The following is a 24,754-nucleotide window of genomic DNA, read 5'->3' as shown; positions in this document are numbered from 1 at the left end:
CACCAGGAGAAGCGCTGAGAACGCCACGGTGCTGCCTACAGGACTCATGCTGCCCACAGCGGGGGGAAAAGGCTCCTTACTGGGGGGTTACAGCTAAACTCGCTCCCAGCTCTGCGGTCCCTGCCGCCTGCAGCTGCTGTCCCGGCCGGGGATGGGTCAGCAAAGCCCTCTGATGCACGCTCTGAGCCTTCGCTGATGTTAACTGGCTCCTAATTTCCCTGACATAGGACCCTCTTATTTATGGCCCCGACAGCAACTCCTAACTCCGCCTTCCTGGAAGGAAAAAGCACATCATTGGTGACAGTTGTTGCGCTCGAGGTTACCTTGGCCAGCAGTGCAGCGGTGCCGGGACGGGGGAGTGCAACTATTCGGAATCAGAAACCCTTACAAAAACGGCTTTTACGAGTATCTAAAGCTGATTTTATGACCTTAGCAGAAGAAAGATTGTATCTCGTTCTAGTCAGTTTCCTTCCAGTTTGGATTTAAATCTAGCCGCTACCTTCTCTATTTTGGCCGAGTAAACAAAGCTGTCCTGTTTGCATTTGCAGCCCCTGATCTTCCCCTGCACTTCTGGGCATTTTCTTGAACTGATGTCCCTGTTCGCAGGCTGGACAGAACTTCATTCATGGAAAGGAAACGTCTCAATGCTCTGGTTGTGAGCCTTGAACAATTGGTAGTTACAGGGAATGATGAATTGCAAATAAAAGCTGCAATAAAAGGTATTTTTTAGAAATCATTTTATCACGGATTTAATTTGAAATAGCAAGTGGAAAATATCCCAGTGGTGTATTTTAGAGGCACAGCTCGTTCCCTGCATTCCTTAGGAACCTAAGTCCTGCTCAGCACAGATCTGTGTCTGTATTTTCTGGCTGATGTTGTAAGTGGAATACAGACATAAATACAGAGCTCAGAAATCTTTTTCGACTTCAGATCTTTGGTTGCTGTAGCAATCTGGATATGTGTAACCTGTGTGCAGCCCCTTTTCAGAAAGAAAAATGTTTCATGAGGAAGCAACAGAAGGTTTGATTAGAGAATAATAAAGTACATCTCTGGATTGACATGCAGGACAGAACTGCTTCAAGGATTGCATATTTTGTCACTTCACAAATCAAGCCTAGGAATTGAAAATTCATTAACATGACTTGAACCATTTCAATCCAGACTCATGAAAATGTATTTTGTTGAGACTGAGTTTAGGTGTACCCAAGGCAACTTATTACCTCTATAGAGATGTGTACATGTTTTACAGCAACAGATTTATTCTATTTCTGAAGAGTTAAACAAATAATAGTGCTCTGATTCTTTTTATTTTTCCTCCCATCCCCCTCGAGACACACTCTGTCTGTTAAAAAAATACACATATATTCAGAATTATTAGAATTGGGTCTCGTTTTTAGATTTTTAGATCCACATTCAGCACTGAGCCAGGAATGTTGTACACTATGTCCTGATTTGGTTCACACAGCCATACTTTGATTTTTTTACTTTTCCAGTCTGAAGTTTTGGCTCCAAATTATAAGGTTGGATCCAAGTCCAGGAATAACACCTGAAATTAATTTAGACCTGTTAACATTTTTGTTCTTACCTAGAGGAAACTAACTTCTTTCATGTGAGTGAAAAGATGAAAAGATGTGAGGTTGAAACCTTACACAAGCAGTTCAAGCTACACAAAGGCTGTACAAAAATCCCAAGCAGGTATGTCAGTGGCCTGTGTGGTCAGTGCTTCTGGGACTATTGATTTTCAAGCCTCACTTAGGGCAGTAGGACTGGAAAGTGATGAAGGAATTAATTGGGAACCATTGATTGCTTTCCAGATGACATCACATGGCTGCTGCTATAGATGATTTAAATAGACCAATTTGATTACTGTTTCCATAAAATTCAAATAATAAAGAAATACACTGGGCAAACTCTCCTTACATTGAGCCTGCAGCTCTGCCTGGCCCACGGTTACCTAAGGCACATTTTGTCCAAGAGTCTCTAAAACAACTCATCAAGCCACCATGCTCTGCATGTCCAACACACTTTCCTATCTAGCACAATCAAACTAACTGAATAATCAACAGAAAAATAATCTGCTCAGAACAAAATGTAAAAATAATTTTGTGACAAGTTAAAAATTAACTCGGCACTATCTCATAGACATAGGTGAGAATAAAATACTTTCAAGTGAATGTGTAGAGATGTAAAAGTGCTAAAACTAAACCACAAATGCTAATTGTGCAAATGCCATTAACACATTTTAATTAGGATCTTACCTAGTATTGCCTGCAGTTACCCTTGAAATAATTCAGCTGGATTTCTGAGTCTCCCAAAGCCATCTGTACACACGTGGAGTATGTAAAGCTTGATCACACTTGGAGAAGTTAGTGGCCATAAGATGGTCCCTACCCCCAGCTAGCACCAGGAGGGATGGGATGGGACATGCTGTGTGCAGCCTTAATGTGGATTCCAGGGAAACTGGTGACTAGAAGATTTCTTAAGCCCAGTGTAAAACAAGTGGTCACACTGACAGCAGAAAGGGCAGATGTGTCCACCAGTCAGTCCTGGGGTACACAGACTTGCTCATCCAAACTGGCACTCGGAACTGGCTGTTCTGCTTCCTGCACAGGTGTGAGTGATGAGCAGGTTTTTGGTAGGTGCATCTCTCATTGCTTCATGACAACATTGACACAATCGTATCATTAGAAGGCCAACAATTTTCAAAACCTCAGCAGAATTCATCTTTTCCTCTGAAACAGTGAGTTCTGTCAAATTCCTGTCAGAGTTAGACGATGACAGATTTTCACTGTAGCTTTTGAAAGGGATTTTAATAGGCCTGGGAACCTCTCTGCTTGGGAACATGCTCTCACAAAGGCAAGAAAATGTCCTCTTTGTCTGTTTATAAGAGGAGACAAATACTACCTGTGTCTTGTACTGGTATCAGTGCAGTGCTTGAGTACCTGTTACCACTGAACAGCATCAAGCACTAGGTCTTAGCTTGAAGCTGCATTATCCTTTGTAATATTGTATATTGTAGTAGTTTTCATTGTTTTAGGAAAATTACTCTTAGGGAGTTTAAAAGGAGCAGCTCTGCACTGGAGGCAGCCTGAGAGACCTGGGGTATTCAGCCTGGAGAAGAGAAGGCTCCAGGGAGACCTTAGAGCCCTTTCCAGTACCTAAAGGGGCTCCAGTAGAGTTGGAGAGGGACTTTGGGCAAGGGCCTGGAGGGACAGGACACAGGGAATGGCTTCCCACTGCCAGAGGGAAGGGCAAGATAGGATATTTGGAAGAAATTTTCTTCCCTGTGAGAGTGCTGAGGCACTGGCACAGGTTGCCCAGAGAAGCTGTCGCTGCTCCATCCCTGGGAGTGTTCCAGGCCAGGTTGGATGGGGCTTGGAGCAACCTGGGTTAGTGGGAGGTGTCCCTGCCCATGGCAGGGAGTGGAACGAGATGATCTTTGAGGTCTCTTCTGACCCAAACCATCCTGTGATTCTATGATTCTTTGCACGGAGTCCTGAGCTCAGGACCAATTCTGTGTTACAGTTAGATCTTGATGTCCTAAAATAAAGAGATTATTCCCAAGAGACAGGAATATTCCTTGAGTAGCTTTTAAGCAAACTAAGTTTGTATCTTAAATAATAGTAGAGAAATTATAGTCAACATTTTATAAATATAAGCAGACTGAAGAAAAAATAGTCTTTTTACTATTTGTATAAATGGACTTATGGTACAGACCTTCTTTCACTGCACTGTCTAGTGATGGCAATTCTCCTTTGGTTTGATAAGTAAGCTGTGATATCACAGCAAGTTATGGCAGAGCACTAGGGAAGGATGGAGGGAGGCAGGATGGAGTAGTGCCACTCCCTCATTCTATTCTCATACAGCTACTGCTTGCTGACAAGAAATAGAGAAGTTCATTTATCAAGGGATAGCCACTGATTCCTTCATTTTGTTATTGACACAGTAGAAATAACACTTGGCAATTTTTCATTTCTGTCTGGCTAAGGAATTGTGGTGTGGAACAACTAATGTCTTTTTACTAGTGAAATGCAAGAAAATAAAGAGGATTGGGGATAAGCCATTGTATTAGTTGAAGTGTGCAGTATCAAAACAAGGCAAGAAACCTGACTGCAGGCAGATTTATGATCAGCTTCATCTGTTTTCCATGGGAATCCTAATTTTGTACAGGACTTCTAATTCTGGAGGGGTTTTTTGTACTGTGGGATGTCAGGATCCTGGTTAATTTTTACTATGAAACATTAGTATCCATCAACAACAGCATTGTGGTCATTAATTACCATCGCTGTCCCTTTGTCTTCTAAGAACCCCCAGAGTCCTGCACTAAAACCACTGGGGCTCCTGCTGTCAGATGCCATGGAGGGAACTTCTGCTTCCCCTGAACTCCAGAGCAAACTTGTACTTATTTTGTGATATTTTCATCTCCTCCACAGGGAATTACTGGGAGCGAAAGGTGATGAGTGTGGTTTATCCCCCTCTGAGACACAGAGAGGCAGCATTGCCAGACCACCTCAGCAATCTGGTGCTCTCCTGCCCTTCCCCACTGGGTCTGCTCTCTCCTCTCCCCTCAGCTGGCACAGCACAGCAGCCTGCAGGATCACCCACCTGTGCCTGAGCTGTACTGGGGTTGTCCCAGGCACTGCTGTCTCCTCTCCCCTTTTCTTGTCAGAAGGGGCAGTACTGCACATTGAGTTTATAGATTCCTGGGCACTGATTGCAACATTTCTCTGGAGGGTCTGAGTTCAAACTCACACTGTGAGCTGTGTCAAAGAGCACTGAACTGTGCTGCATAGGGATTGTCCATACAGCTTTTTCTGAGGCTTTTTAATTGTAATGGGACATGTCACAGCCACCTTGCTGTCCCTTCCAGCTGTCCAGCAGCTTGAATCTGTGCAGTGTCTGTTGCTTGGACTGCCTGCTCTGTGCATTACTTCCTGGCAGTCTACAGAGTGCAATTTCATATCTAAATCAACCATTTTCTCTGCATCGTGGCAAATGAATCTTATTTGAGATTGATCGCAGGCAGGATTCTCCACAGCAATAGTTTATCTGTCGCCTACTCGATACTCTGCTACAGTTCTTTTCTCCTTGTTTCTCATTTGACATTGCATTTATTGATCTGAAAAACTTTTTTCTTTAGTTTCTCTAATGTAGTCACAGTACACATTGTGTTCAAACCTGTATAATCGTAGAAATTCAGAGTTAAAATAGTATTTCACAAAATAGATGAGGTTTCATAGATTTTAAACTCCAGTGCCTCTATATGCACTGGAGCCTGCTTCAAACAGGAGGGTACATATAGCTGTCACTTCTGAAATACTGCAGTAAAAAACCCAACAAACCATGGCAGTTTGGGCAATTGTTTTATAAGGTGGCAAAACTTGACTTGGCTTTAGAGGCATCCGTTTGCTAAATAGTTGGTAGAATGATAGGGATTGAAGGAAACACTGACATGCCAGGATCAAAATATAATTTGGTTCTTCAAAAATTTTGTCTTCTCCAGAGTATTTACTAAAGATCTGTGGGAACTGCTGTCATTGATTCACTGCCATTGTACTCAGTGTTTTTCTTGTGAATGACGATTACTGTTTCCATGCTTGTACAGGTATTGAAAACAGAAGATTTGTCTACCATTAGGTCACTTCTCTGTTGATCTAGATATCTGTTCTCTTAACTGGGAAACCAGTTGTGGAGACAAAGGCTGTTTAGATCCGTTTCCTGGTTCAGATTTGCATGATAGTGTCACTTCATACACTGAGATCATCTCCAACCTTGTATTGATTTCAGGGAGCACCCAGAGAACTGGTTTCTGCAGATGCTGCTCTGGAGGTCCAGTTGGTGACAGTCAAAGGGATGGTGTACATGGGGTGCTCAGAACAGCCAGTTCTGCACCAGATCCCAGAAATGTCAGTGGGAATGGAGGTGATCCAGCATTTCCCAGGACCAATCTGTACTGCACTTAGTTTATAAGCCACTTTTACCCTCTGTTGTGAGTAAAGGACTCACAGTTAAGGGGCATTTGCCTCTCCCTGGTTACCTGGCACACTAATAAATTAAATCTCTACTCTTTATCCCGTTCTAAACTAAAATTAAACTACATCTAAACTAAATCTAAACTAAATCCCCTTCTAAACTAAATCCCCTTCTAAACTAAAATTAAACTAAAATGAAAGCAATTTTAGTTTCCTTTAATGCTTCTGTATCTAAAAAGATATCAGAAACCAGAGAAAGCATTAGAAAGCATATCAGACTCTCCCTTTACTTGGGGAGTATAAAACCTTACTCCATACAGATAGAAAGCATTAGAAAGCATATCAGACTCTCTCTTTACTTGGGGATTATAAAACCTTACTCCATACAGATAAAATTTTACACCTACTTTTAGCTGCCAAGGTACGAGGCAGCAGAAATTCTGGCTCAACATCTCCAAACTGTGCCTGTGTTTGTTGGGAACAGCAGCTGGTGTGAGGGTTCTGCTTTCCTGACCGCCAAGAGGCCTATGCTGGGCTGCCCCTGCTGGTGACGAGAGCTTCTGCCTGGCTGAGCCCCCACTTTATCTGGAAATGGTCTTTTCTGAAAACCAAACAGACCAGAGAAAGTACATCTGCTGCTTGTTTATTGATTTAGGACTCTTCCTGCCTGTTTCTGGGAAAGAAAAAATGAATAGAAGGCCACCTTCATTATTTCACTTTTAATTTCCTTTCTCCAAAGTAAGCAGAGCAAAATTAGATTTAGGCTGATGCATATTCCACAAATAAATTACATGGAAGTAGAGTGGTTAAATGAACTTTGCTTGGGGATTATTGGAAAGATAAATATTTAAACACTGAACTTGAGGTAAGTCATGTTTATGCAACATCTGGAGTTTTTTGTCACTACTTCTCCACCCCCTCTTTTTTTCCCCATTGTGGCTTTTCTAGACAGCTCAGCCATGAGGACATTAAAGCAGGGTGAATACCACCTTCAAAAAACTGGGCTGTCAGTATTGTTGCCAGCACAAGCTTTTTTAAATTTTTTTATAAGATGATTTTTGCCTGGTTCTATTTTTATAGACCGCTTTGATTGTATTCTACACTATATCTTGGTCAGGAGAATTTGTAGTAAATTTAGAAGAATTAAAATATCTCTTGGAAAAAAAAGCAGCTTGTATTGGACTTTGAACCTTGTTTAAAAATACTTACATTGCAGTAGAACTTACAAACCTTTGAGCACTGTAGTGTATGAAGCTTAAATTTTAAGGTTTTATTTCAAACTAATAGACTCAGAGTGAAGAAATCGCAGGATGACACTGGACTAACCAGATTTACAATCTCTGGAAAGTCTCTGCAATAGGAAAGGATAGGTATTTCCATTATATATGGAAAAATGCAAACAGGAATCCAGATGGGGACTGTGCTGGTTAACTCTATAGCCAACTACTGAATGAATTATCTGCACTACACATTGTCAAAGACATTAATGGTGCCTGGAGATATTGTGGAAATCTATCATAAAGAATATTCCTTTCTACAGGAAAAAGCATGCTAAGCACATTTGTGAAGTCTTTAGGTGGTCAGATACTAAAGATACAATAAGGTGAATCTCGTCTTTTTAGGCTCATAGTAAAAAGAATCTTCAGTTTTAAAAGGTTGATGGAGATGAAATGTTAAGAAGCCATGATAGTGATCATCCTTGTTGGGGTGATGTCAATAGAGAACCATGAAATTAACTGGTTTTTTACATTTTCATGCTCATCTAGAAGTGCCTCGAATTGCCAGCCAGCTTTATTGTTATCAGCCAGCTTGTATGCATGAAATTTGTACTCTCTAGAGTATGTGTCTAGAAATTAAACACCTGAAGTGTCTGTAATTGTCAGGATTTTGAAAGTGGCATTTCATTTTCCAAATTGTCTATGGGTTTCATAGGTAGATAAAACAAAAAAAGGAAGTATGTTTAGTGACCAGTCATGGTGTTTTCACATAGACATCTCTTAGCAGTGTTACCATCTATGAAAATGTCCTGCAGTGCCAGTATCCAACGGGATGCCCAGGTGTGTATGAACAGGATGTGTTCTAGTCATTGAAGCTGGGCTGGGTGTACACAGTGCTGTGATTTCAGAGCTGAGCTTGAATCAGACAATTGCTCCCAAAATTATTGTGGAAAAAACATGTTACATCCTGCAACTAACAGACTCCATTCAGGGGAAAATAAAAAATCATTAAGCAGGGTTTCTGACCAAGAACCTTGGGTTTGGCTCGAGTTTAGACAAGAATAAACTGACAAGGCAGAAGTATGTTTGTAAGAAGAGATGTCAAATCTCTGATCGCTGCACAAGTCCTAAAGAGTCAACCTACATTCACCAAAGGAGCACTACTGCCAGCTGCCTCGACTTACAATGTGTGTTTTGTTTCTCTGTAAAACACAAGTGAAGTTTATTTTGTCAGGTTCACTGGAAGGACATGACTCTGGTTGATGTGTTCAAGTAACAGGAGGTTTTCCCTGCTGCTGCTATGCTGGAACTGCCTGCACAGACCCCAAATTTCAGTTTAAAGGAAATGGATTCAGGAAGGAGAGAGGCATTAGGTATTTCTTAGTAAGAAGTGCTGTGGCACACTACTGGTTTTACTTCTTATTTTTCATAGAAGTGCACTGAAAATAGTGGTAGTGGTAGAATGTAAAAACTTCTTCACGGGCACAACAGTAATTCATGAGCTTTATAATTTTGTTAATTAACTGCTCAGATGTCAACACTGTAGCATCTATTTCAATACTTTCCACAGAGCAGTTTTTGTTTTGTTCATTGTTTTGGTTTGTTTGTTGGTTTCTTTGAGGTTTTTTAATTTCACACTCAACTCTATCTTCCTGGTTCTTCTGCCCATACTACCCAGCAGGTCCAAACTGGGGATCTTAACACCACCAGACTGGGTTAGCTGTTAGCCTGCCACATACTACAAGTTGGTTTGAATCATGTTAATTAGTACTTTGACAAACACTCTATGTTTAGATAACCAATGAAGTCTTCCAGAAGTATATGGATTCCTTCCTCTTCTCAACAAGAAAGAAGTCCTCTATCAACTTTCAGTAGATGAGGAGAGGGGAAAACTATGTTTTACCTTTAACGGTGATTTCTTAATTTTTGGCTGGCTCAGTTTATAGTACATGAGTTATATGGATGCTTAGTTTTGACCCTGCAGTATGTTCTGAATGCAGCCAGTTTGGCTGTTTGCTGCTCTGCAGCTCCAGAGAAGGGGTCAGGAGCTTTCAAACCTTTTTGTGTACATGCAGTCTTCTGGAACAAGTTTTCAGTGGTTATCTGATGTGTCAACAGCACTTCTCACCATATTTGCTTGCTCTTTTTGAGCACCTATGTCATTAGATCAGTGTCTTTGTTTAACTGTTTTAATTTGGCAAATTTTTCTTATCTTGTGGCAAAAGCAAAGAGCAGTAATTGTGGTGTTTTCTGAAACAGATTGAATTTGATGCATTTCCCTGTTCATTCAGTGTAACTATTAATGTGTGGGAACAGAACACTAGATAGACCATCCCTAAATCTACAAAAACCCCAAATGCAACATATTGACAATATGTTGACATTTCAGAAGAGCAGTACAATATTAGTTGCAGATTTCAGGCATTTAAAATAGTTTCTGACCAGTAACTGATGAATCTTTCAACCTTATTTGTGTTTGAATCTGATTTGCAAATGGTCGTAGCAACATGAAAAAGGAACATTTGGTGTAATAAAGTCCATCAACAGAGTGAAAACCCAAAGCATTTCAAGCCTTAATGAGAGTGATTTGATCACTTAACTGCTCCCAACTCCAGCAGTTTCATAAAGCTTCATGTTCTCATGCTAGGTAATCCCACAGATGTCATGACCTGATTCTAAGCAACTTACTGACATGAGAAACATGTTTCTGTGATCCTTGTCAAAATAATTGTCTGTGAATGCACACTTGCCTTAATTCAGGTTTTTTCAGCAACTTCAGAATATTGGGTCAAATCTCACACTGGATCTAGTGATTTCATCAGTAAAACTCCTGTTTCAGGTATTTCCTTGTCTCTTCATAAATCTAAATAGTTACATTGCAGCTATAATTACTTTCTGACTTCCCTGTATGAGAAACAAAAAGGGAAAATTGAAGGGAAAATTGAAGGAATACTGTATGTCATGAGTTCCTCTGGTACTGTCTTTGCTCTTAGCAAACTAAGACATAGATCCAGTGATGAATGAATGGTGAGCCCACAACTGTGAGAGCTGTTGAGGAGCTGCTGTCTCTTATTATCAGTAATTTAAAACTATTAAAGAGTATAACAGTTGCTGCTGTGAGTGGTTTGGAAGTCTGAGTCCTGGACATGGGCCTCCAGTTTCCCCATGAAGACTGTGGTGTCCACATCTCAGGGTGTTCAGAAGCTCTGCCAGTGCAGCCCCTGTTGGAGCCAGTTCCCAGCTGCAGTATTCCCACTGCAAGCACATGGCTGAAAAAGCAAATCCACTCAGTTTAGACTCCTATAAGGACTACACCAATTACCTTCAAAGTGTTCATCTGAAATACATACTAAGCCCATTACAGAATCAGTTTTGGGGACATCGTGCAACCCACTTGAAAGAATTATTTTCAACTGGACTGCCTGGAAAAAGATAAAATAAATGGTGTTTATAGAAAATAAAGTGATAGGAAAGAGTTAAGTGGCATGCAAGTGAGCTCCTGAATGAAAAATGCTAATATATAGTTATTTGGAGAGGGAAGACATAGACATGTTATTAAAAACATGAGGATTTTTCAGATGGGATATTAGTTACATTTTAAACCCATACATACTGTTGTATTTCCATTACTGATTTAATCACTTCTAATATTTAATCTCTCATTCTCCTCTGCCCTCGAGCCCTTCCACAGCACAGTTAACCACGACAGCTTGAGGCTTCTAACACCTAGGGAGGTGCTTGGCCTGTCAAGTGGTGTTCAAGCATTGCTGCTACTCTCACTGCCACTCACTTCACCTGTGAGCAAACCCCAGGCTGAAGGTGCCCTGTGGTAACAACCATTAGATTTGTCTGGTCATTAAGTATGTAAATTTAATTCACACTCTTAGTAGATGACAGAAACCATTAAAACATGTCAGTTCAGTAAAGCCACTTCCATTTTAACTATTTCTCAGTTGGCTACTTAGGAATTGACTTCTGTTACTCAGATTTTAAAAGAATTGTGCTTCAAAATATCTTTTATTACTGCTTTTTATCTACAAAACATCATCTTCTGTTTGCCCTCCTGGGGATCATGTCTTAAAGTTCACAGATCAAAATAGTACCTACTACTAGTACTTAGCAGTGATAGAAGATGTAATAGGAGCAGGACTTCTGGTCACAGAAGTGATTAGCAGTGATAGAAGATGTAATAGGAGTAGGACTTCTTGTCACAGAAGTGGGCTGCACAACTCACCTAAGGCAAGGTTCTGCTGAAATGAGACATCAAATTTATTTAAGATAAACCCCACAGAAATACAAATGGCCATTATTAACAGGCCAGATTGAATCTATCTTTGCCATTTTTGAGCTGATGAAACATTTGAATGTTCCGTGATGGTGTTTTGATTAATGACATTGTATTAGCAAATATCAGTACATGCCTCAACTGTTTGTGTTGCTACACAGGCCATGACAGCTCTTTCAGTTGCCACCAATATTTATTACCAGTCCAATCAGATTCATAGGTAACTATGGGAAATTTTACTGCATGCTTGACATGTATTCTGTTTTCTCTCTAATTAATACTGATAGTTCATTGTATTGCTAAGTTAGAAGTTCTGTTTATCCTGGGGTTTTTATTCTGCTGTATTTCTTGTATAATTTATGTAAGTGCAAGGATTCATGCAGTGTTTCCATCTCTCATACATACCAACTTGCCAAACTCTTTAATGAAGTTTCTGTTGTTGGTCTTTGGAATTTTTCCCCTCAGTTTTTAATTGTCACAGTAGAATCTTTACTTTCCTGAATGTAAGAAAAGGTTTTAAAGAAAGTGATATTTTTATAAAATGGCCTTTCCTCCTCAATGATGCATTTCAAAGCAAACACACAAGGAATCCTGTTAGTACTGGCTCTGTTAAAAGTGGATCCATTGAAAGATGTTCTTTCAAGGTGTCTCCCTACCAAGTAATATAAATTAAAGAGAAACTCATGAAGCTGGTAAGTTGTCACTGTCACTGTCACACTTGTATCACACATCATGTTCACCCAAATGTATGAAAAGTCTGGAGACTGCCTGTTATGTCAAATAGAAATCACCAGCAAAGAGCAGACTGGGAGAAGGGAGGGGAGGTGGGACAGAACAATACCCCACCCAGCTGGACACTGGTGAGTGGCAGGGAAGAGCTGCATGTCTTGTCCCTATGTACAGAGAGAAGAAAGCTGTTGCAGTTAAGGTAAGAGCACGAATAAAGGGAAAGCTGTTCAAAACTCAAAACAACTACAGCTGGTGAGCCCTGGGCTCATGGGCCTGTCACAGGGATAGATAGAAGCAAAAGAAGCGCTGGGATAACTTAAGTTTTGTCTGCCTTTTATGCAACCTAGTTTGCTCTCTCTGAAGTTTGAAATGCAGTATTTAGCACCTTTTCCCTGCTGCCAGCTCTGCCCCCAATCTGTGCTGGGCTGTGGTGGACCACATGAAATCTCAGTGTCAGACTCCTCAGCGAAATGATGTTAGAGCATTTTTCTGAGGGAGAAAGCACAGTTTCTTTTTCTTTTTTTTCTTTTTTTCTTTTTTTTTTTTTAATTTGAGTTGGTGTTTGTTCCTGTGGCCCACAGAGGATTCCACAGCTTTGGGATCATAGGAAGATACATGGTCCTCTTAATTACAGGAGTGCCATTCATATTGCTATAGTTAGAGGTCTGCCAGCATTTCCATTACAAACCCCATTTCAGTGGTTTGTAGTTCAGTCATAAAAATGTGGTGCTGCTCTTATGAATCTTGAGTCAGGCAATGGTTTCTTCCCCTTCCTATCCCCAAATATTCTACATAAAGCAAAAAAAAAGCCTAGCTTTAAAATGAGAAAGCAACACACAAGTAACTAGATGTTGCCTATGCAGGACTTTGCATTCCTACAGTTTAGCAAGAACTGTATTCTTAGGTTGCTCCATAGGTAACTTTTACTGTGTAATGCTTTTGCAAGTCCTTTTGGCTATTTTGAAACTAATCAGATTTTTCCATACTTATGTGCTTGTTAAGGTTAAATTGAAACAGAATAAAGAAATTTAATGTATTTTGGATTTAAAGACCAAGGCTTGAAGTGGTGCCTAAACAAGGATGTTCAGAGTTTTCATAGTTATCAATTCCTACAAATATTGTACTGAGGTATTCAGACTTTCTGCAAAAGGTACAAAAGCACTGAAATGTGACAGGTGCATTTACGTGTGTAATAGAAGACAGTAAGACATGATTTCAGCATGCTCTGCTTGTCTGTGCTGGGAATCCTGGACTTCAGGCCTCAGGGGTGCCCTGGCAGAAGATACATACATGGCATCTTAACTTATGGAATAAATTAATCAGGATTGCAGGATGTTTTTCAATCTGGAATTTTCCCACACAGACACACTAGCTTTAGCCTTGGATTCAATGCAGAAATCAGTGAAAAACCTCCCTGGCCTGTGTTATGCAGCTGACAATTGAGGGACATCAGCCTTTGAAAACTCTGGTGTGTTAAAAGAGTAGATCCAAAGATCTGTCCTTTTTGTTCTGATCAGGCAGATGAGAAACTGAGATTCTGTAAAAAAAAAACCCAGATGTTTGCTTAGGATGTTCTTTACCTATGTCTTTTTTAAAGCTGGAGCAAACCAATATTGCATCTATATACATTTTGGGAAAGTCAGAGTCCATCCAAAACCAGTAGATTCCTGTCTTGCACTGACAATGTGAGGGTAAGTCGTGTGGAATATGGACCTTACACTGGATGCCACTTGCTCCTGTGCAGATTTGCCTTTCAGTTGCAGTATTTTCAAAACAGGTGTTCTTAAGTCTTACTGGAAACAATTGCTTGGAATACAAGAAAAGCATATGTGAGTTGTAATTAGCTTTATAACCCTACAAATAGGTTTGGATGTTGCCAAATGCCAAGTGACCTTCCTATTCTTTATCTCTTGATCTCGATGTCACTCTGTACAAATGTCTGTTTGTGTCTGTGTGTTTCTGTGCAATGTTGTGCAAAGCACAGTGAGATAAGTGTGAACTCCATTTAACCTCTTGACAATCCTTTGTAAGTATTTGGAAAATTAACGTCTCTTAAAGCCTCTAGTAATTCTTAGTCCATTTCCTAAAGCATCAGTATTGCCTTTGATTCTATTTACTGTGTTGAAATGTAGCACTAAATAAAGGTTTCAGAGCCTGTAACACTTACTGTCCTGCTGCAGCCCAGTTTTATTAGATGCTGAGGTCCTTCAGATTTTATTTCTAGTTATAATCCTTTTCTCCCAAGTATGTGTGTTTATGCTTGGTTGATAGAGGTTCAATATATGTACATTTTAGGCGGAAGAAAAAGGAGTGACAGCTGTGCCCATGACTGGGAGACCTAAAACTTCTTCAAAGGAATGATGGAAGTAAAACTGGTTATTCACAGCACTTGCTGAGAGACAGAACTGCCATTTCATTGAATAAAGCATATTCATGTCCCTTTGTATGTTCTATTTCCTAATCAATGGCTGAATTATTCCTTGCATTCTGCTCAATAGCTGGAGCATTCCCTCGAGAAGTTGGGTGTTCTGTATCAGAAACTAGGATGTGCCTTTAAAGTTTTTTGGTGAATTAGACATCATTGCTTTCATAAGTGGTCACAAAATGTATTTACAGCTGTGCTAAAACAATGGAAATCAAGGGGAAAAGGTGGTTAATTTGACTTCATTAATGATTATAACCTTGGAGAGTGTGAGTTTATGGGTCAGAAAACACAGGAGCAAAGCTTAAAATTGGAAACAATAGAAATTGGGTTTAAACGTGAAGTTGAAAGACATACAGAAAAGAGAAATACAGCAATTGGCTGTATGGGGAATAACACAGCCCTCAGCAGACACACAGAACGAGTCATCAGAGCACATAGTCTTACACAGATGAGTAACAGTTTGAAGAGCCACATGGTGAGAACAGCTTTGGCCACATTCTGGTCATGCTTAAGTCACTTCCACAAATGACGTTGCTTAATCATTTAACTCTCAAGTGCTATCTCTAACATGTCTGTTTTGTTTCCCCCCTTAGCTAACAATGCCAACTTTTCCTGTTGTTGTGAAGATTGGACATGCTCATTCAGGCATGGGAAAGGTGCAAATGCTGCTTATTGCATGTTAGGAGCCTGGGTGTTTGTCTGAAATACTGTGCATGTTCGTTCCCTTCCCGGGTATTTTAACTTCTCACCGTCCAAATTCCATCTTGGATCCCTTCCCTTGCAAATCTCTGCCTGTCTGTTCTTCAAGAAAGCATCTCTCTTTAGAAAAATAACAACATACACAATATATTTTCACACTGCAGTTGTTGCCCTACATAGGACATTCTTTGAAACATGCTGAGATGCTTTCTTGAAGCAAAACCTTGTTTATTACTTTAGTTGACTGCACTGAAACTATTTAAGAGTCAAGGTCTGTTGCACAATCCAACTTTTTGGACCTGGGAATATGGGAAGGTTTTGCCTTGGTTCTTTATTAGTTTCAGCTTGATACTGAACTTTTATTCATTTCCTATCTTAATGTACTCTCTGTGATTGTTTCATACTCCTATATAACTGCTGCTTTCTTTCTCCAAAGTAATTGCATTTCAGTGGTGAGTACAGTTGTTTTGGTATCACTTATCTCACAGTGCTGGGTCGATGGGATATGATTTAAATCCCACTTTCACTGATATCAGTGATTATTTCTAGTCATTGCAGAGTAACTACTTTCACTCACTGAAAACACTTCAGTGCTTTAAATGTTTTAGATTTAAAACAAATCATCAGAGAATAGTTACATTATCAGCTTGAATTTGCAAAAGCTCCATGAACATAATATTTGTCACTAGCAATAGAAATAGAAGACTGATTAAATTACAAGTTGTACTGTATCTATGTTCTTTTCCTATGACTGTTTTACTTTATTTAATATTTAGTAGGTCAGTGGATTTACTTAGCAACCAATTTAATTGAGAGCAGAATTAACCACTAATTAAACTGCAGTTTCTGTGGATTGCATACGTGAAGTGTTAGAATGTTTATGCTGTACTTTCAGTATTCACCTCTCATTTATAGAAAATGGAAATCATGCACAGAAATGTTCAGCATATCAAACAACTAGAAATTAATCTAGATTTTTCTTTTAACTAGAAAATATTTTAAGCCCTCATAGATTCAATGCCAGCCTTTTGTAGTGAGCTGCTTAGTCAGAGCACAGAGGCAGGTTCTCCTCCTGCCCCAGGCCTCCCCGAGGGCACTGCTGGCAGCAGTGTTTCCAGTGCTCCCAATTAGACTTGCACAGGGCAGTAAGTTTTCAGAAACTCAAGTTGAAACCAGGCCTGGTATCTGCTTTTGTGGCTCTCAAATGGCAGATTACTCTGTATCTGTCTCCATCTGAAAGCTGGGAGGAAATACTTAGGCTTCAGGGTTTTTAGCTTCACCATTTGATATGCAAGTCCCATCTGCCAGCTGTGCCCTCTGGCCCACACATTCCCTTTCAAGTACCAGGAGACAGTACCAGCAAACAGGATGCTGGGCTTGCAAAGAGTTGCACTCCCTAATGCTAGATACCATGAGAAATACTAATCCCTGCCTCCTTTCCTCGCCATTCTGAAATGTACTTTGGATCAGTGTGGTGGAGTTCCACTTTCCCTCTCCCATTTTCTACCAGCCCTAAGGCTTCTCTTCTTAGTTGCTTTTACTCCCCACTTCAGTCAGCTTTGTTTGAGTTAACCACAGAGATGTACCCTCCTGGTCCAGAAGTGATGCCTCTGTCCTCCTTCTGTCCTCTAAAATCTCCTTCCCCCTCTCTGCCTGGGTCAATATTCCACACTTTTCCATCTCCCTTTTATTTCAAGATGTTAAAGTTGGTGGTTTAGCACCATTCAAAACCTTAGCACAGTGTTCACAGCTAGGAAATCCTACTCCTAGAAAGTCCAACTCCTTGCAGAGAAGTGGGAGAAATGAGAATAACTCTTTCTACTGTCTTGAGCCAACCCTCTGTGCTCCATGGGAATGTGCATTCCTCAGGGTATCATGACTCTTCAGCTCCTCCCTCATGGAAGAGGCTGATGTGATCATGTGAGAGTACATGGTGAGCTCCACATACATTCAGTTATGTGAGCAATTTACAGAATCAACAAGAACCGTATAAATTAGTGTTACATATCATCACACCTTGAAAAATTCTATAGCCTGCAGACCTATGACTGACAACCACCACTCAAAAAAAACCATTTAAGCAAAATAAGCTTCCACTGTCTGCAAATTGCTTTCTACAGATGAGCAGGTAATACTTTGCCTAGAGAAGCAGATACTTTGATGCAGGAATGTTAGAGAATCTAGAAATCAGATAAAATATCCAGTACTTTTTTATAAACTGATGCTGTCATAAAACATACTTCTCATGAATGCCATTTGCAACTGAATTCTACATTTTATTCCTAATTGCTCTCTTTTCTTTTGTGTATGCTGTTTTCTTGTGGCATGGTGACTGCAGATCAAGGTAGACAACCACTACGATTTTCAGGACATAGCCAGCGTGGTAGCACTCACTCAGACCTACGCCACTACTGAGCCCTTCATAGACTCCAAATATGACATCAGGATCCAAAAGATAGGCAGTAACTACAAGGCATACATGTGAGCCAAAACCTTATATTCTTTTGTCCTTTGTTTCAAAATTGACAAGCTCCAATAAGACCAAGACTGTTGCATGAGGCTCTGAGCTGATGTGGTGACTCCATGCCTCCATTGTCATACCCTCTGGAAAGAATGTTTATTTTCTAGATATATCAGGACTCTTTTTTAAGTTGATTGTGACTGGGAGGAGGAGAATAAGACAACAGGTGAGCCTGCTGGAGTGGTTTTCCTGCTAACCTGTGTTTATTCTTTTCATTTCAAGAAAGGAGCAGTTGGAAGGGCATTTGTTTTTACAGGGGGCTTGTTACATCACATTCATTTGTATCTTTTCATCAACTTAGGATCAAATTTTCTTCCCCATCTCAGGATAGTTGTATGGCATTCATTCACACAAACCTGAGTCCTAACCTTCAATGGAACAAAGTCTCTCCTTTTAACATAACACATGTAAGAAAACTTCCAATCTAACAGTGACCTTCACATATGTGGTTGAAAATCTCTTCTAATTTTAGAATCCAGGTGTTTGGTTAAAGGTCATGACTAGAGGAGAGGCTAAAAGGGTGTTTCAGTCTCAAAGACATTAAGCCAGAGCAGCAAAACAGGTTATTATGTAGCAGTTGAGCTGTGGTAACTGTATGCATATTTTTACTCTGTTTCAATTATCAAGCAATGTAATCTGACATACACACATTTCATTCCTGGGTTTAAGACAAGTTAGATCATCTCATGTCTCAGTTCCTTCGTGCTTACAATTCTGAGGCAAGAGAAATAGAACAGAACACGGATAAAAATACACAAATACATTTACATATGCACACCCACATACACATACATATTTCTCTAGGAACTCCTGAACATTGGAGGGATCAGAGATTCATTGTATGTTGACATTTGAAAGGTACAGTCAAGTTCTTTATCAGTTAGAAACATTTGAACTCCAAGCAAACCATAAATACCAAGAGAAGCAAACGTTGGAGCTGGGTTAAAGCAAATGCATAAAATGTTTTATAATTTAAAACACAGGGTTGAAATTTAGTGTTAAATAATTTAGGAACAGCCAACAAGCTCTATGAGAAAGTACAGCCTTTTGCCCAGGGAAGAGGCAAAATATATCTCCTCAGGTTGATATTGGAAGACCACATACTCGACTTCTCCACTAAGAAAGTACTGTCACAGGATCAAAACCTAGTAACTGCTGGCTTGTCCTGACCTATGACTGAAGGGGCACTTGAGAAAGAACATCAAAGATTAGGCCTTTCCAGAACAGCTCAGTAGTCCATCTACTGCTCACTGTACATTTGAGGGGCCTCAAGAAAGCACAACACATACCTGAGTAGAAATACTGTTCCCATAGGTCAGATCCACCCAGCAGTTTTGGACACTCAGTCCTTCTGCTTTGTTTTGAACCCAAAATTGAATAAAGTTTGTGAAAACAGAGTACTGGAAATGTTAGCTGTACACAGTGACCAAGGCAGGACACTCAAAAAGCTCGTGAGGATTGAAAGGTTTCTGGAATCCTCTGTTGGTGGTTTTCAGAATTCTCAGTGATACAGAAATGTGACTTAGGTTCCCTACAAAATTCAGGTGTGTTGGGCCTACCCCACCTCTCCCTATAGGCAATAAGAATCTCAAACAAATGCTTCTGAATGATGCAGCTTTTAGTCCCCAGTTTGTCCAGGAAAGTGAATTCCAATTCTGCTTGTCTTACATTGGTGCTCCAGACTGTTGATTTCCCTGGCTTTAGCCCCCTCCCTGAACACACCCATCCTAGTTTTTCCATGGCACTGTGCTCCTATGCTCCAAGGTCACCTCTGTCTGTCTGTCCAGGCCATCTCTTGGTCCAGTCCCACGGCTTTCCTAGACCTCTTCAACCCTGCTGTCTCTTAGTCCTTCCCCCTTCTGCCTAGCCTGTTTGGTTGCCCCAGGTTCTGCCTTACCCTGGGATTCCCTCAGTGCCATTGAGCAGCCTTGCTCTCCCCCTGCTCCCAGTCCCAACCAGCCTTTCTTCTCCCCCACAGACCTTTCCATGCAACTCTTTCTGCCTCCACAAGGCTGGATGGTACTTTTCTTCCTTGCTGGTGCTTTAACAGGCAGATTGCTTGTGTTGTACTGCTGATCTCTCCCCTCTTCTGTTGTTTATAATAATGGGAGCTGATTTTTCCCAGTCCTACAGCTCCCAAGTGGCAGAGGCTTAGGAATAAGGCCCAGCTTTAATGGCTATGATAAATCACCAGATGCAATATTAGTAATGTGATGGCTCATCCCCTATGGTAGAAATTGGGCTACAACATTTCATAGGAGAGAATCCTCCTTTTTTTACTTTGACTTGAAATTTAGTGCTGTTCAGTGTCTAGAATAATTTTGGAAGACTGAGCCATGGTAAATTTATCATTTTGAAACATAAATGTTTCTTTTTCACAGAAGAAGCAGTTGGCTTAAGGGACAGCAAAAATAAGTTAAAATGACAGCCTGTTCCTCCTACCTTTTATTTATTTTTAAGTTTCTAGTCAGAAACTCTGGGTTCATCCAAATGCTAAAAGCCTAGCGATCATTTTTTCTCTAGATTCTTTCATACAGTTTAATCACACACACGAGTGAAATACTGATTCGTTGTTACAAAGGATCATGGAAAGGAGAAGATTTACCAAATGTCTGAAAAATTCTTCATGTGCATACATATACATGATGTCAGTAGAATATTGTTTTACAGCTGGTTCTCATTTTGTTCTGTGACACAGGAACAGAGCACTTAGGGAGCCACCACACAAAATACCAGCTGAACATTTGTTTTTGTAGTTTAAAGAGAGTTATTAAGAGCTTCAGTTTTATAATTCTGTGGGAAATTGTGGTATAAGTGGATCCATGACTCACCAAACACTGGTGCTTATCATCTGTCAGTAGAGATTATGGCCAAAATGCAGCACTAGAGCCCTGTAAATACCACAGCCCCTGCAAACGCTTTGTGACGCATACTTAACTGCCCTGGGTACCCGGACAGGATTCAGCTGACTTCAAGGAAATAGAGTTTAAAAGGGTCACACACAGTGAAGGCAAACAGAAATACAAAAGCCCCATATCTAAATCTCCTCTCCAAAAGCAGTACTCTGAATCCCTAGCTTACAGTACTTTGATCAAAAGGGCAATAAACCAAAAGTAGAGCACATCAACCAAAGAAATAGTGCTAGAGGATCAAACCACAGAGCAGGCTGCCTACCCAGGAATAGTAGGCAGACATTTCTACATATTTTTCTGATGACATGGGCCTGTCCCAGCAATTTGGATTGGGTACTGTAAATGCTACTAAATAAAGCAGGAAGGTGTTGGAAAAGGGGAAGCTCAAGTTACTATGAATTGTTTAGCAATTTTAAAACAGTTCTTCCTCCTTGCAAAGACCAAATCCAGTGCAAACATGTTAAGCCTAAGTGTAAAGCACTCAAATGTGTAGGAGTTTTATTATTCAGTGTTTAGTAAAAGAGGAGGAAATAACCATGTGAAATACTCTTGGCAATTATCAGAACAGAAGTAAAGAAGGGTGGGAAACCAACATATGTCAGTATAGGAATTCATATGTTAATTACAGAAATCATATCTAGGGTTTAGAGTGCCAGATGGTCTGGTTGGGTAGTTTTGTCCCAGTTGAGCATGGTCTAATGGAACCCCTCTTGTTCTGGAGTTCACCTCTGTCAAGCCCACAAGCTACTGAGATTCCACCAATTAAGTCTGTGTCCATAGCCTTCCTCTCAATCCTCATCTGGTCCCTACAGCATCCTTACAGCCAGCCAAGCATCCACCATGAGACTTCTTCAGGTTCAATAGGGAGCTTTTCCCATTGTGGAGTGAAAGCAGTGCTTAAAGCAAACCATCTTTCTTCTTTAATTAGTAGTGATGAGATTGCATCACTCCAGTTGAGGATCTTACACTAAATACTTGCTAAACATCTTCAGGACAACTTTTTATCCTGATTTGGTGACAACTTGCTTCCTAAAAGACACCTAAAGTAGGACACTCTACTGAATGCCTGTGAGAAGTCTGCAATAGAATCGAATTGTGATTTGTGAGAAGTGTGCTGCTGCATACTCTGATGCAGAATGTGTGTGGAGAGTGGTAATTAACCTAAGTGATATAAATATCACTTTAAAAATGAATCAGACAGCATGACATAGCCTATTACAGGCAAGGTTTCCTTCCATGCAGCACTCAACATGCACATTCCCCTTTCACTAGTTTCTCCCACGTCAGCAAAAAACATGGCATCATAGAAGAACTTTCTGCTTTAAAATTCAGCTAACTTTATGAGGCTCCCATAGAAAAGTCAACATTCCCCCACAATTGCTACTGACCCTCGTAATTAAGTTAATGGAAAAATGGAGAGAAAACTATAGCTGCTGCCTAATATACTTCTAATGCATTACAGATGTTCCTATGATTTTACTAACTGGAAACACTTCATAACTTGTATCCTCAGCCTATTCCCAGTACAGCATTTGGGTTTCAGAAAGCAGTAATCTTCTCAGCCCTCGTAGCAGTCCCAAGGTCTGAGGAGAAAAAAACTTTACATGAATTTTTTTTCTTAGAGATTAAATAGAAGATGTACTCAGGTCCCAACATAGACCATTTAGATTATATTAGTAAATAGCAAAGAGTGAAAACTGGAGGCGAAACCAAAATCCAGCTCCAAAACAGATATGAAATCCCTTCAGAGCTGTTAGAAACATAGATATCTTGGTTTTGAAGTATTGAGACCTAACCCTGCAGTGGTATGAAATGAGAAGCTGAAGTTGCAGCTTCTTGACATTGGTATCTGCAGTAACAGTGTGTTACAGGCTATTCAGTTCCTTTATAACTGATACCAACTTATTGCTCACACTGACAATCACAGTTGGTTGGGGTTTTTAAAAAGGTCTTAAATGAATGAACAGGGAACAGAAACTTCACAGCACTGTCATACCTCACAACATGCCTCCAGTGAAGTGAGTATTACTGACAATGGCAATGGCTCTTAGAATTCCTTGAGATTTAGATGCACTGTTAGAAGCTGATTTAAAAAAAAAAAAAGGTGTAAATACTGCTATAGTACTCATGTGAAAAGCAGAGTAATCTAAGAGAGAGTGAAAATGTGAAACCACTGGCTGTCTTGTAATATTTCCCCCCTTTCAGGAGAACTTCCATATCCGGAAACTGGAAGACAAACACGGGCTCTGCAATGCTGGAACAAATTGCTATGTCAGATAAGTAAGTGGACTCTCATGTAAAAGGTAATTAAATATTAACAGAATTTTATTTTAAATGAATTTTTTAAAACTCACATTGTTAATATGCAATTCAGAGTAGGTGCAGGCCTTGTGTTCATTTTGGAGAAAAAAGTATTTCAATGAGATGAAAGAACATGAGCCAAGGGTTCCATATGGTTTGTCTCAGAGTTAACCAACCACACTTAGTAGCCTTAGGTGCTTACATGCACCCTTGGGTTCCTACATCCATGTCTGCACCCAGAAAACCTCTGGAATTACCTTCAGAAAACTTATTTTTACAGATTCAACCTGTCAGTCATTTCTTCTGGTCCATTTGCCCTCTTTTCCCTAGCAGTCTTACCCCTTGCACACTGTTTTAAACTTTTCTCTTTCTACATCCTTTAGCATAACCAAGCAATCCAGTCTTTATTTTGCCTATTTAAATCACATTTCTCTTTTCTACTCTTAGTCCTAAATTACTTTTTATTTTATAAACTTCTACTAAACAACACTGTGAGGCTTCTTCCCCAGCTGCTGGGATAAACTGAAGCTTATTTCCCTTGTGCTGTCACTCCAGTTCTGTTCTTTGGTTTACTGTGCTTTCCTTTTTCCCTCCCATTCTTATCTGGATAATATTTTTTAATCCAGTGTAAAACATTGATGCAGTACCATTTTGTATCTCAGATCTTCTACCAACAGAACTCTTCTCTCAGTGCTGCTCATTCGCTCCAAGTTCCTCCACAGCATGTAAACCTCTTTTCCCTGCAAAATAAATCTGAGAGGCTGAGATGGCTTGGATGGCTGAGAAATTTCTGTTGTTCAGCTTCTCCAAAGGTTGCTACTAGCAGAAGCTGAAAAAAGTCTGTACAATAAAAGTATAATTTAAAAGGTGTTTTAAAGTTCAACAGAAGCCCTTTTCTGGTGTTTTGGGGCTTTGTTTGTTGGGTTTTTTTAAAGTCTGGAACCTACAACTTGGTACCTCTTATGAGCTGAGGGAGACACAGGAACTGAACCATTGCCTGCCCTGGAAAGGTGAAAACAAGTAAGACTGGAATTACAGCTCCCTGCTGTCCAACCCCTGTCTAGACTGTGTCCTCGCTGATCTCCCCTCTGGGGATGGACTGGAGCCACGTTATTTTCTCTTTCTCATTCCCCTCCCACCTTCCTCTCGAAAGTGAGGTTATGTCTTCACCGGGAGGGAAAAGTGAGAGTGTGCTTTGGTGTGTGTAATTACAGTCCATGGGCTGTTGCTCTGTGAAAACACAGGCACTTCAGTTCTGCTGTGAGGAAAGCTAAACAGTAGCAGTATGGGTGGTGGGTGGGAAATGCTCCTCTTGCCCTGCACCTCACTAAATGCTCCATGTGCTTTGCTTCTGTTTCCATTTTTGAATGTCACTTAATTAGAGCATAATAGGTATTTTCCCATTAAAACACTGGCCAACAATACAAAGCTTCTTTTATGCTGATGAAGCCAAAAGCACAGAAAATACAGATATTTTCTCCTAAGAGAGTGGGGTATGTATGGCACAGCCCTGTGTGATTACCCACTGAGTGCACACAGCATGGCAAGGGAGAGAAGGGGAAAATCAAGTTTTCTGAGGAGCTGAAGTAGTTTCCCGACATAGCCAAAGCAATCAGATCTGATGCATTTTGTTTAGAACACACAGCAGCAATGAGGAAGAAGTGCTTTGAAAGCACTGCCTGATTGTTATCAC

At 40.3% G+C, this 24,754-nt stretch overlaps 1 protein-coding gene across 1 annotated transcript in view; it reads left to right on the top strand.

Annotated features, from left to right (window-relative positions):
- Positions 1-12,369: 12,369 nt before the first annotated feature.
- The window catches only part of LOC103804280 (synapsin-2-like), a 51,344-nt gene continuing 38,959 nt past the window's right edge, over positions 12,370-24,754 (top strand). Inside the window, exons 1-4 of the mRNA XM_009076883.1 lie at positions 12,370-12,402; positions 15,222-15,284; positions 17,666-17,808; positions 22,966-23,040. Of these exons, the coding sequence (XP_009075131.1) occupies positions 12,370-12,402; positions 15,222-15,284; positions 17,666-17,808; positions 22,966-23,040 (314 nt within the window). The remainder of the gene's footprint in view (positions 12,403-15,221; positions 15,285-17,665; positions 17,809-22,965; positions 23,041-24,754) is intronic.

Source organism: Acanthisitta chloris, unplaced genomic scaffold, assembly GCF_000695815.1.
Source record: "Acanthisitta chloris isolate BGI_N310 unplaced genomic scaffold, ASM69581v1 scaffold776, whole genome shotgun sequence".
Lineage (NCBI taxonomy): Eukaryota > Metazoa > Chordata > Aves > Passeriformes > Acanthisittidae > Acanthisitta > Acanthisitta chloris.
The sequence above is the reverse complement of the archived record's forward strand: the minus strand, read 5'-3'. Positions and strand labels throughout refer to the sequence as shown.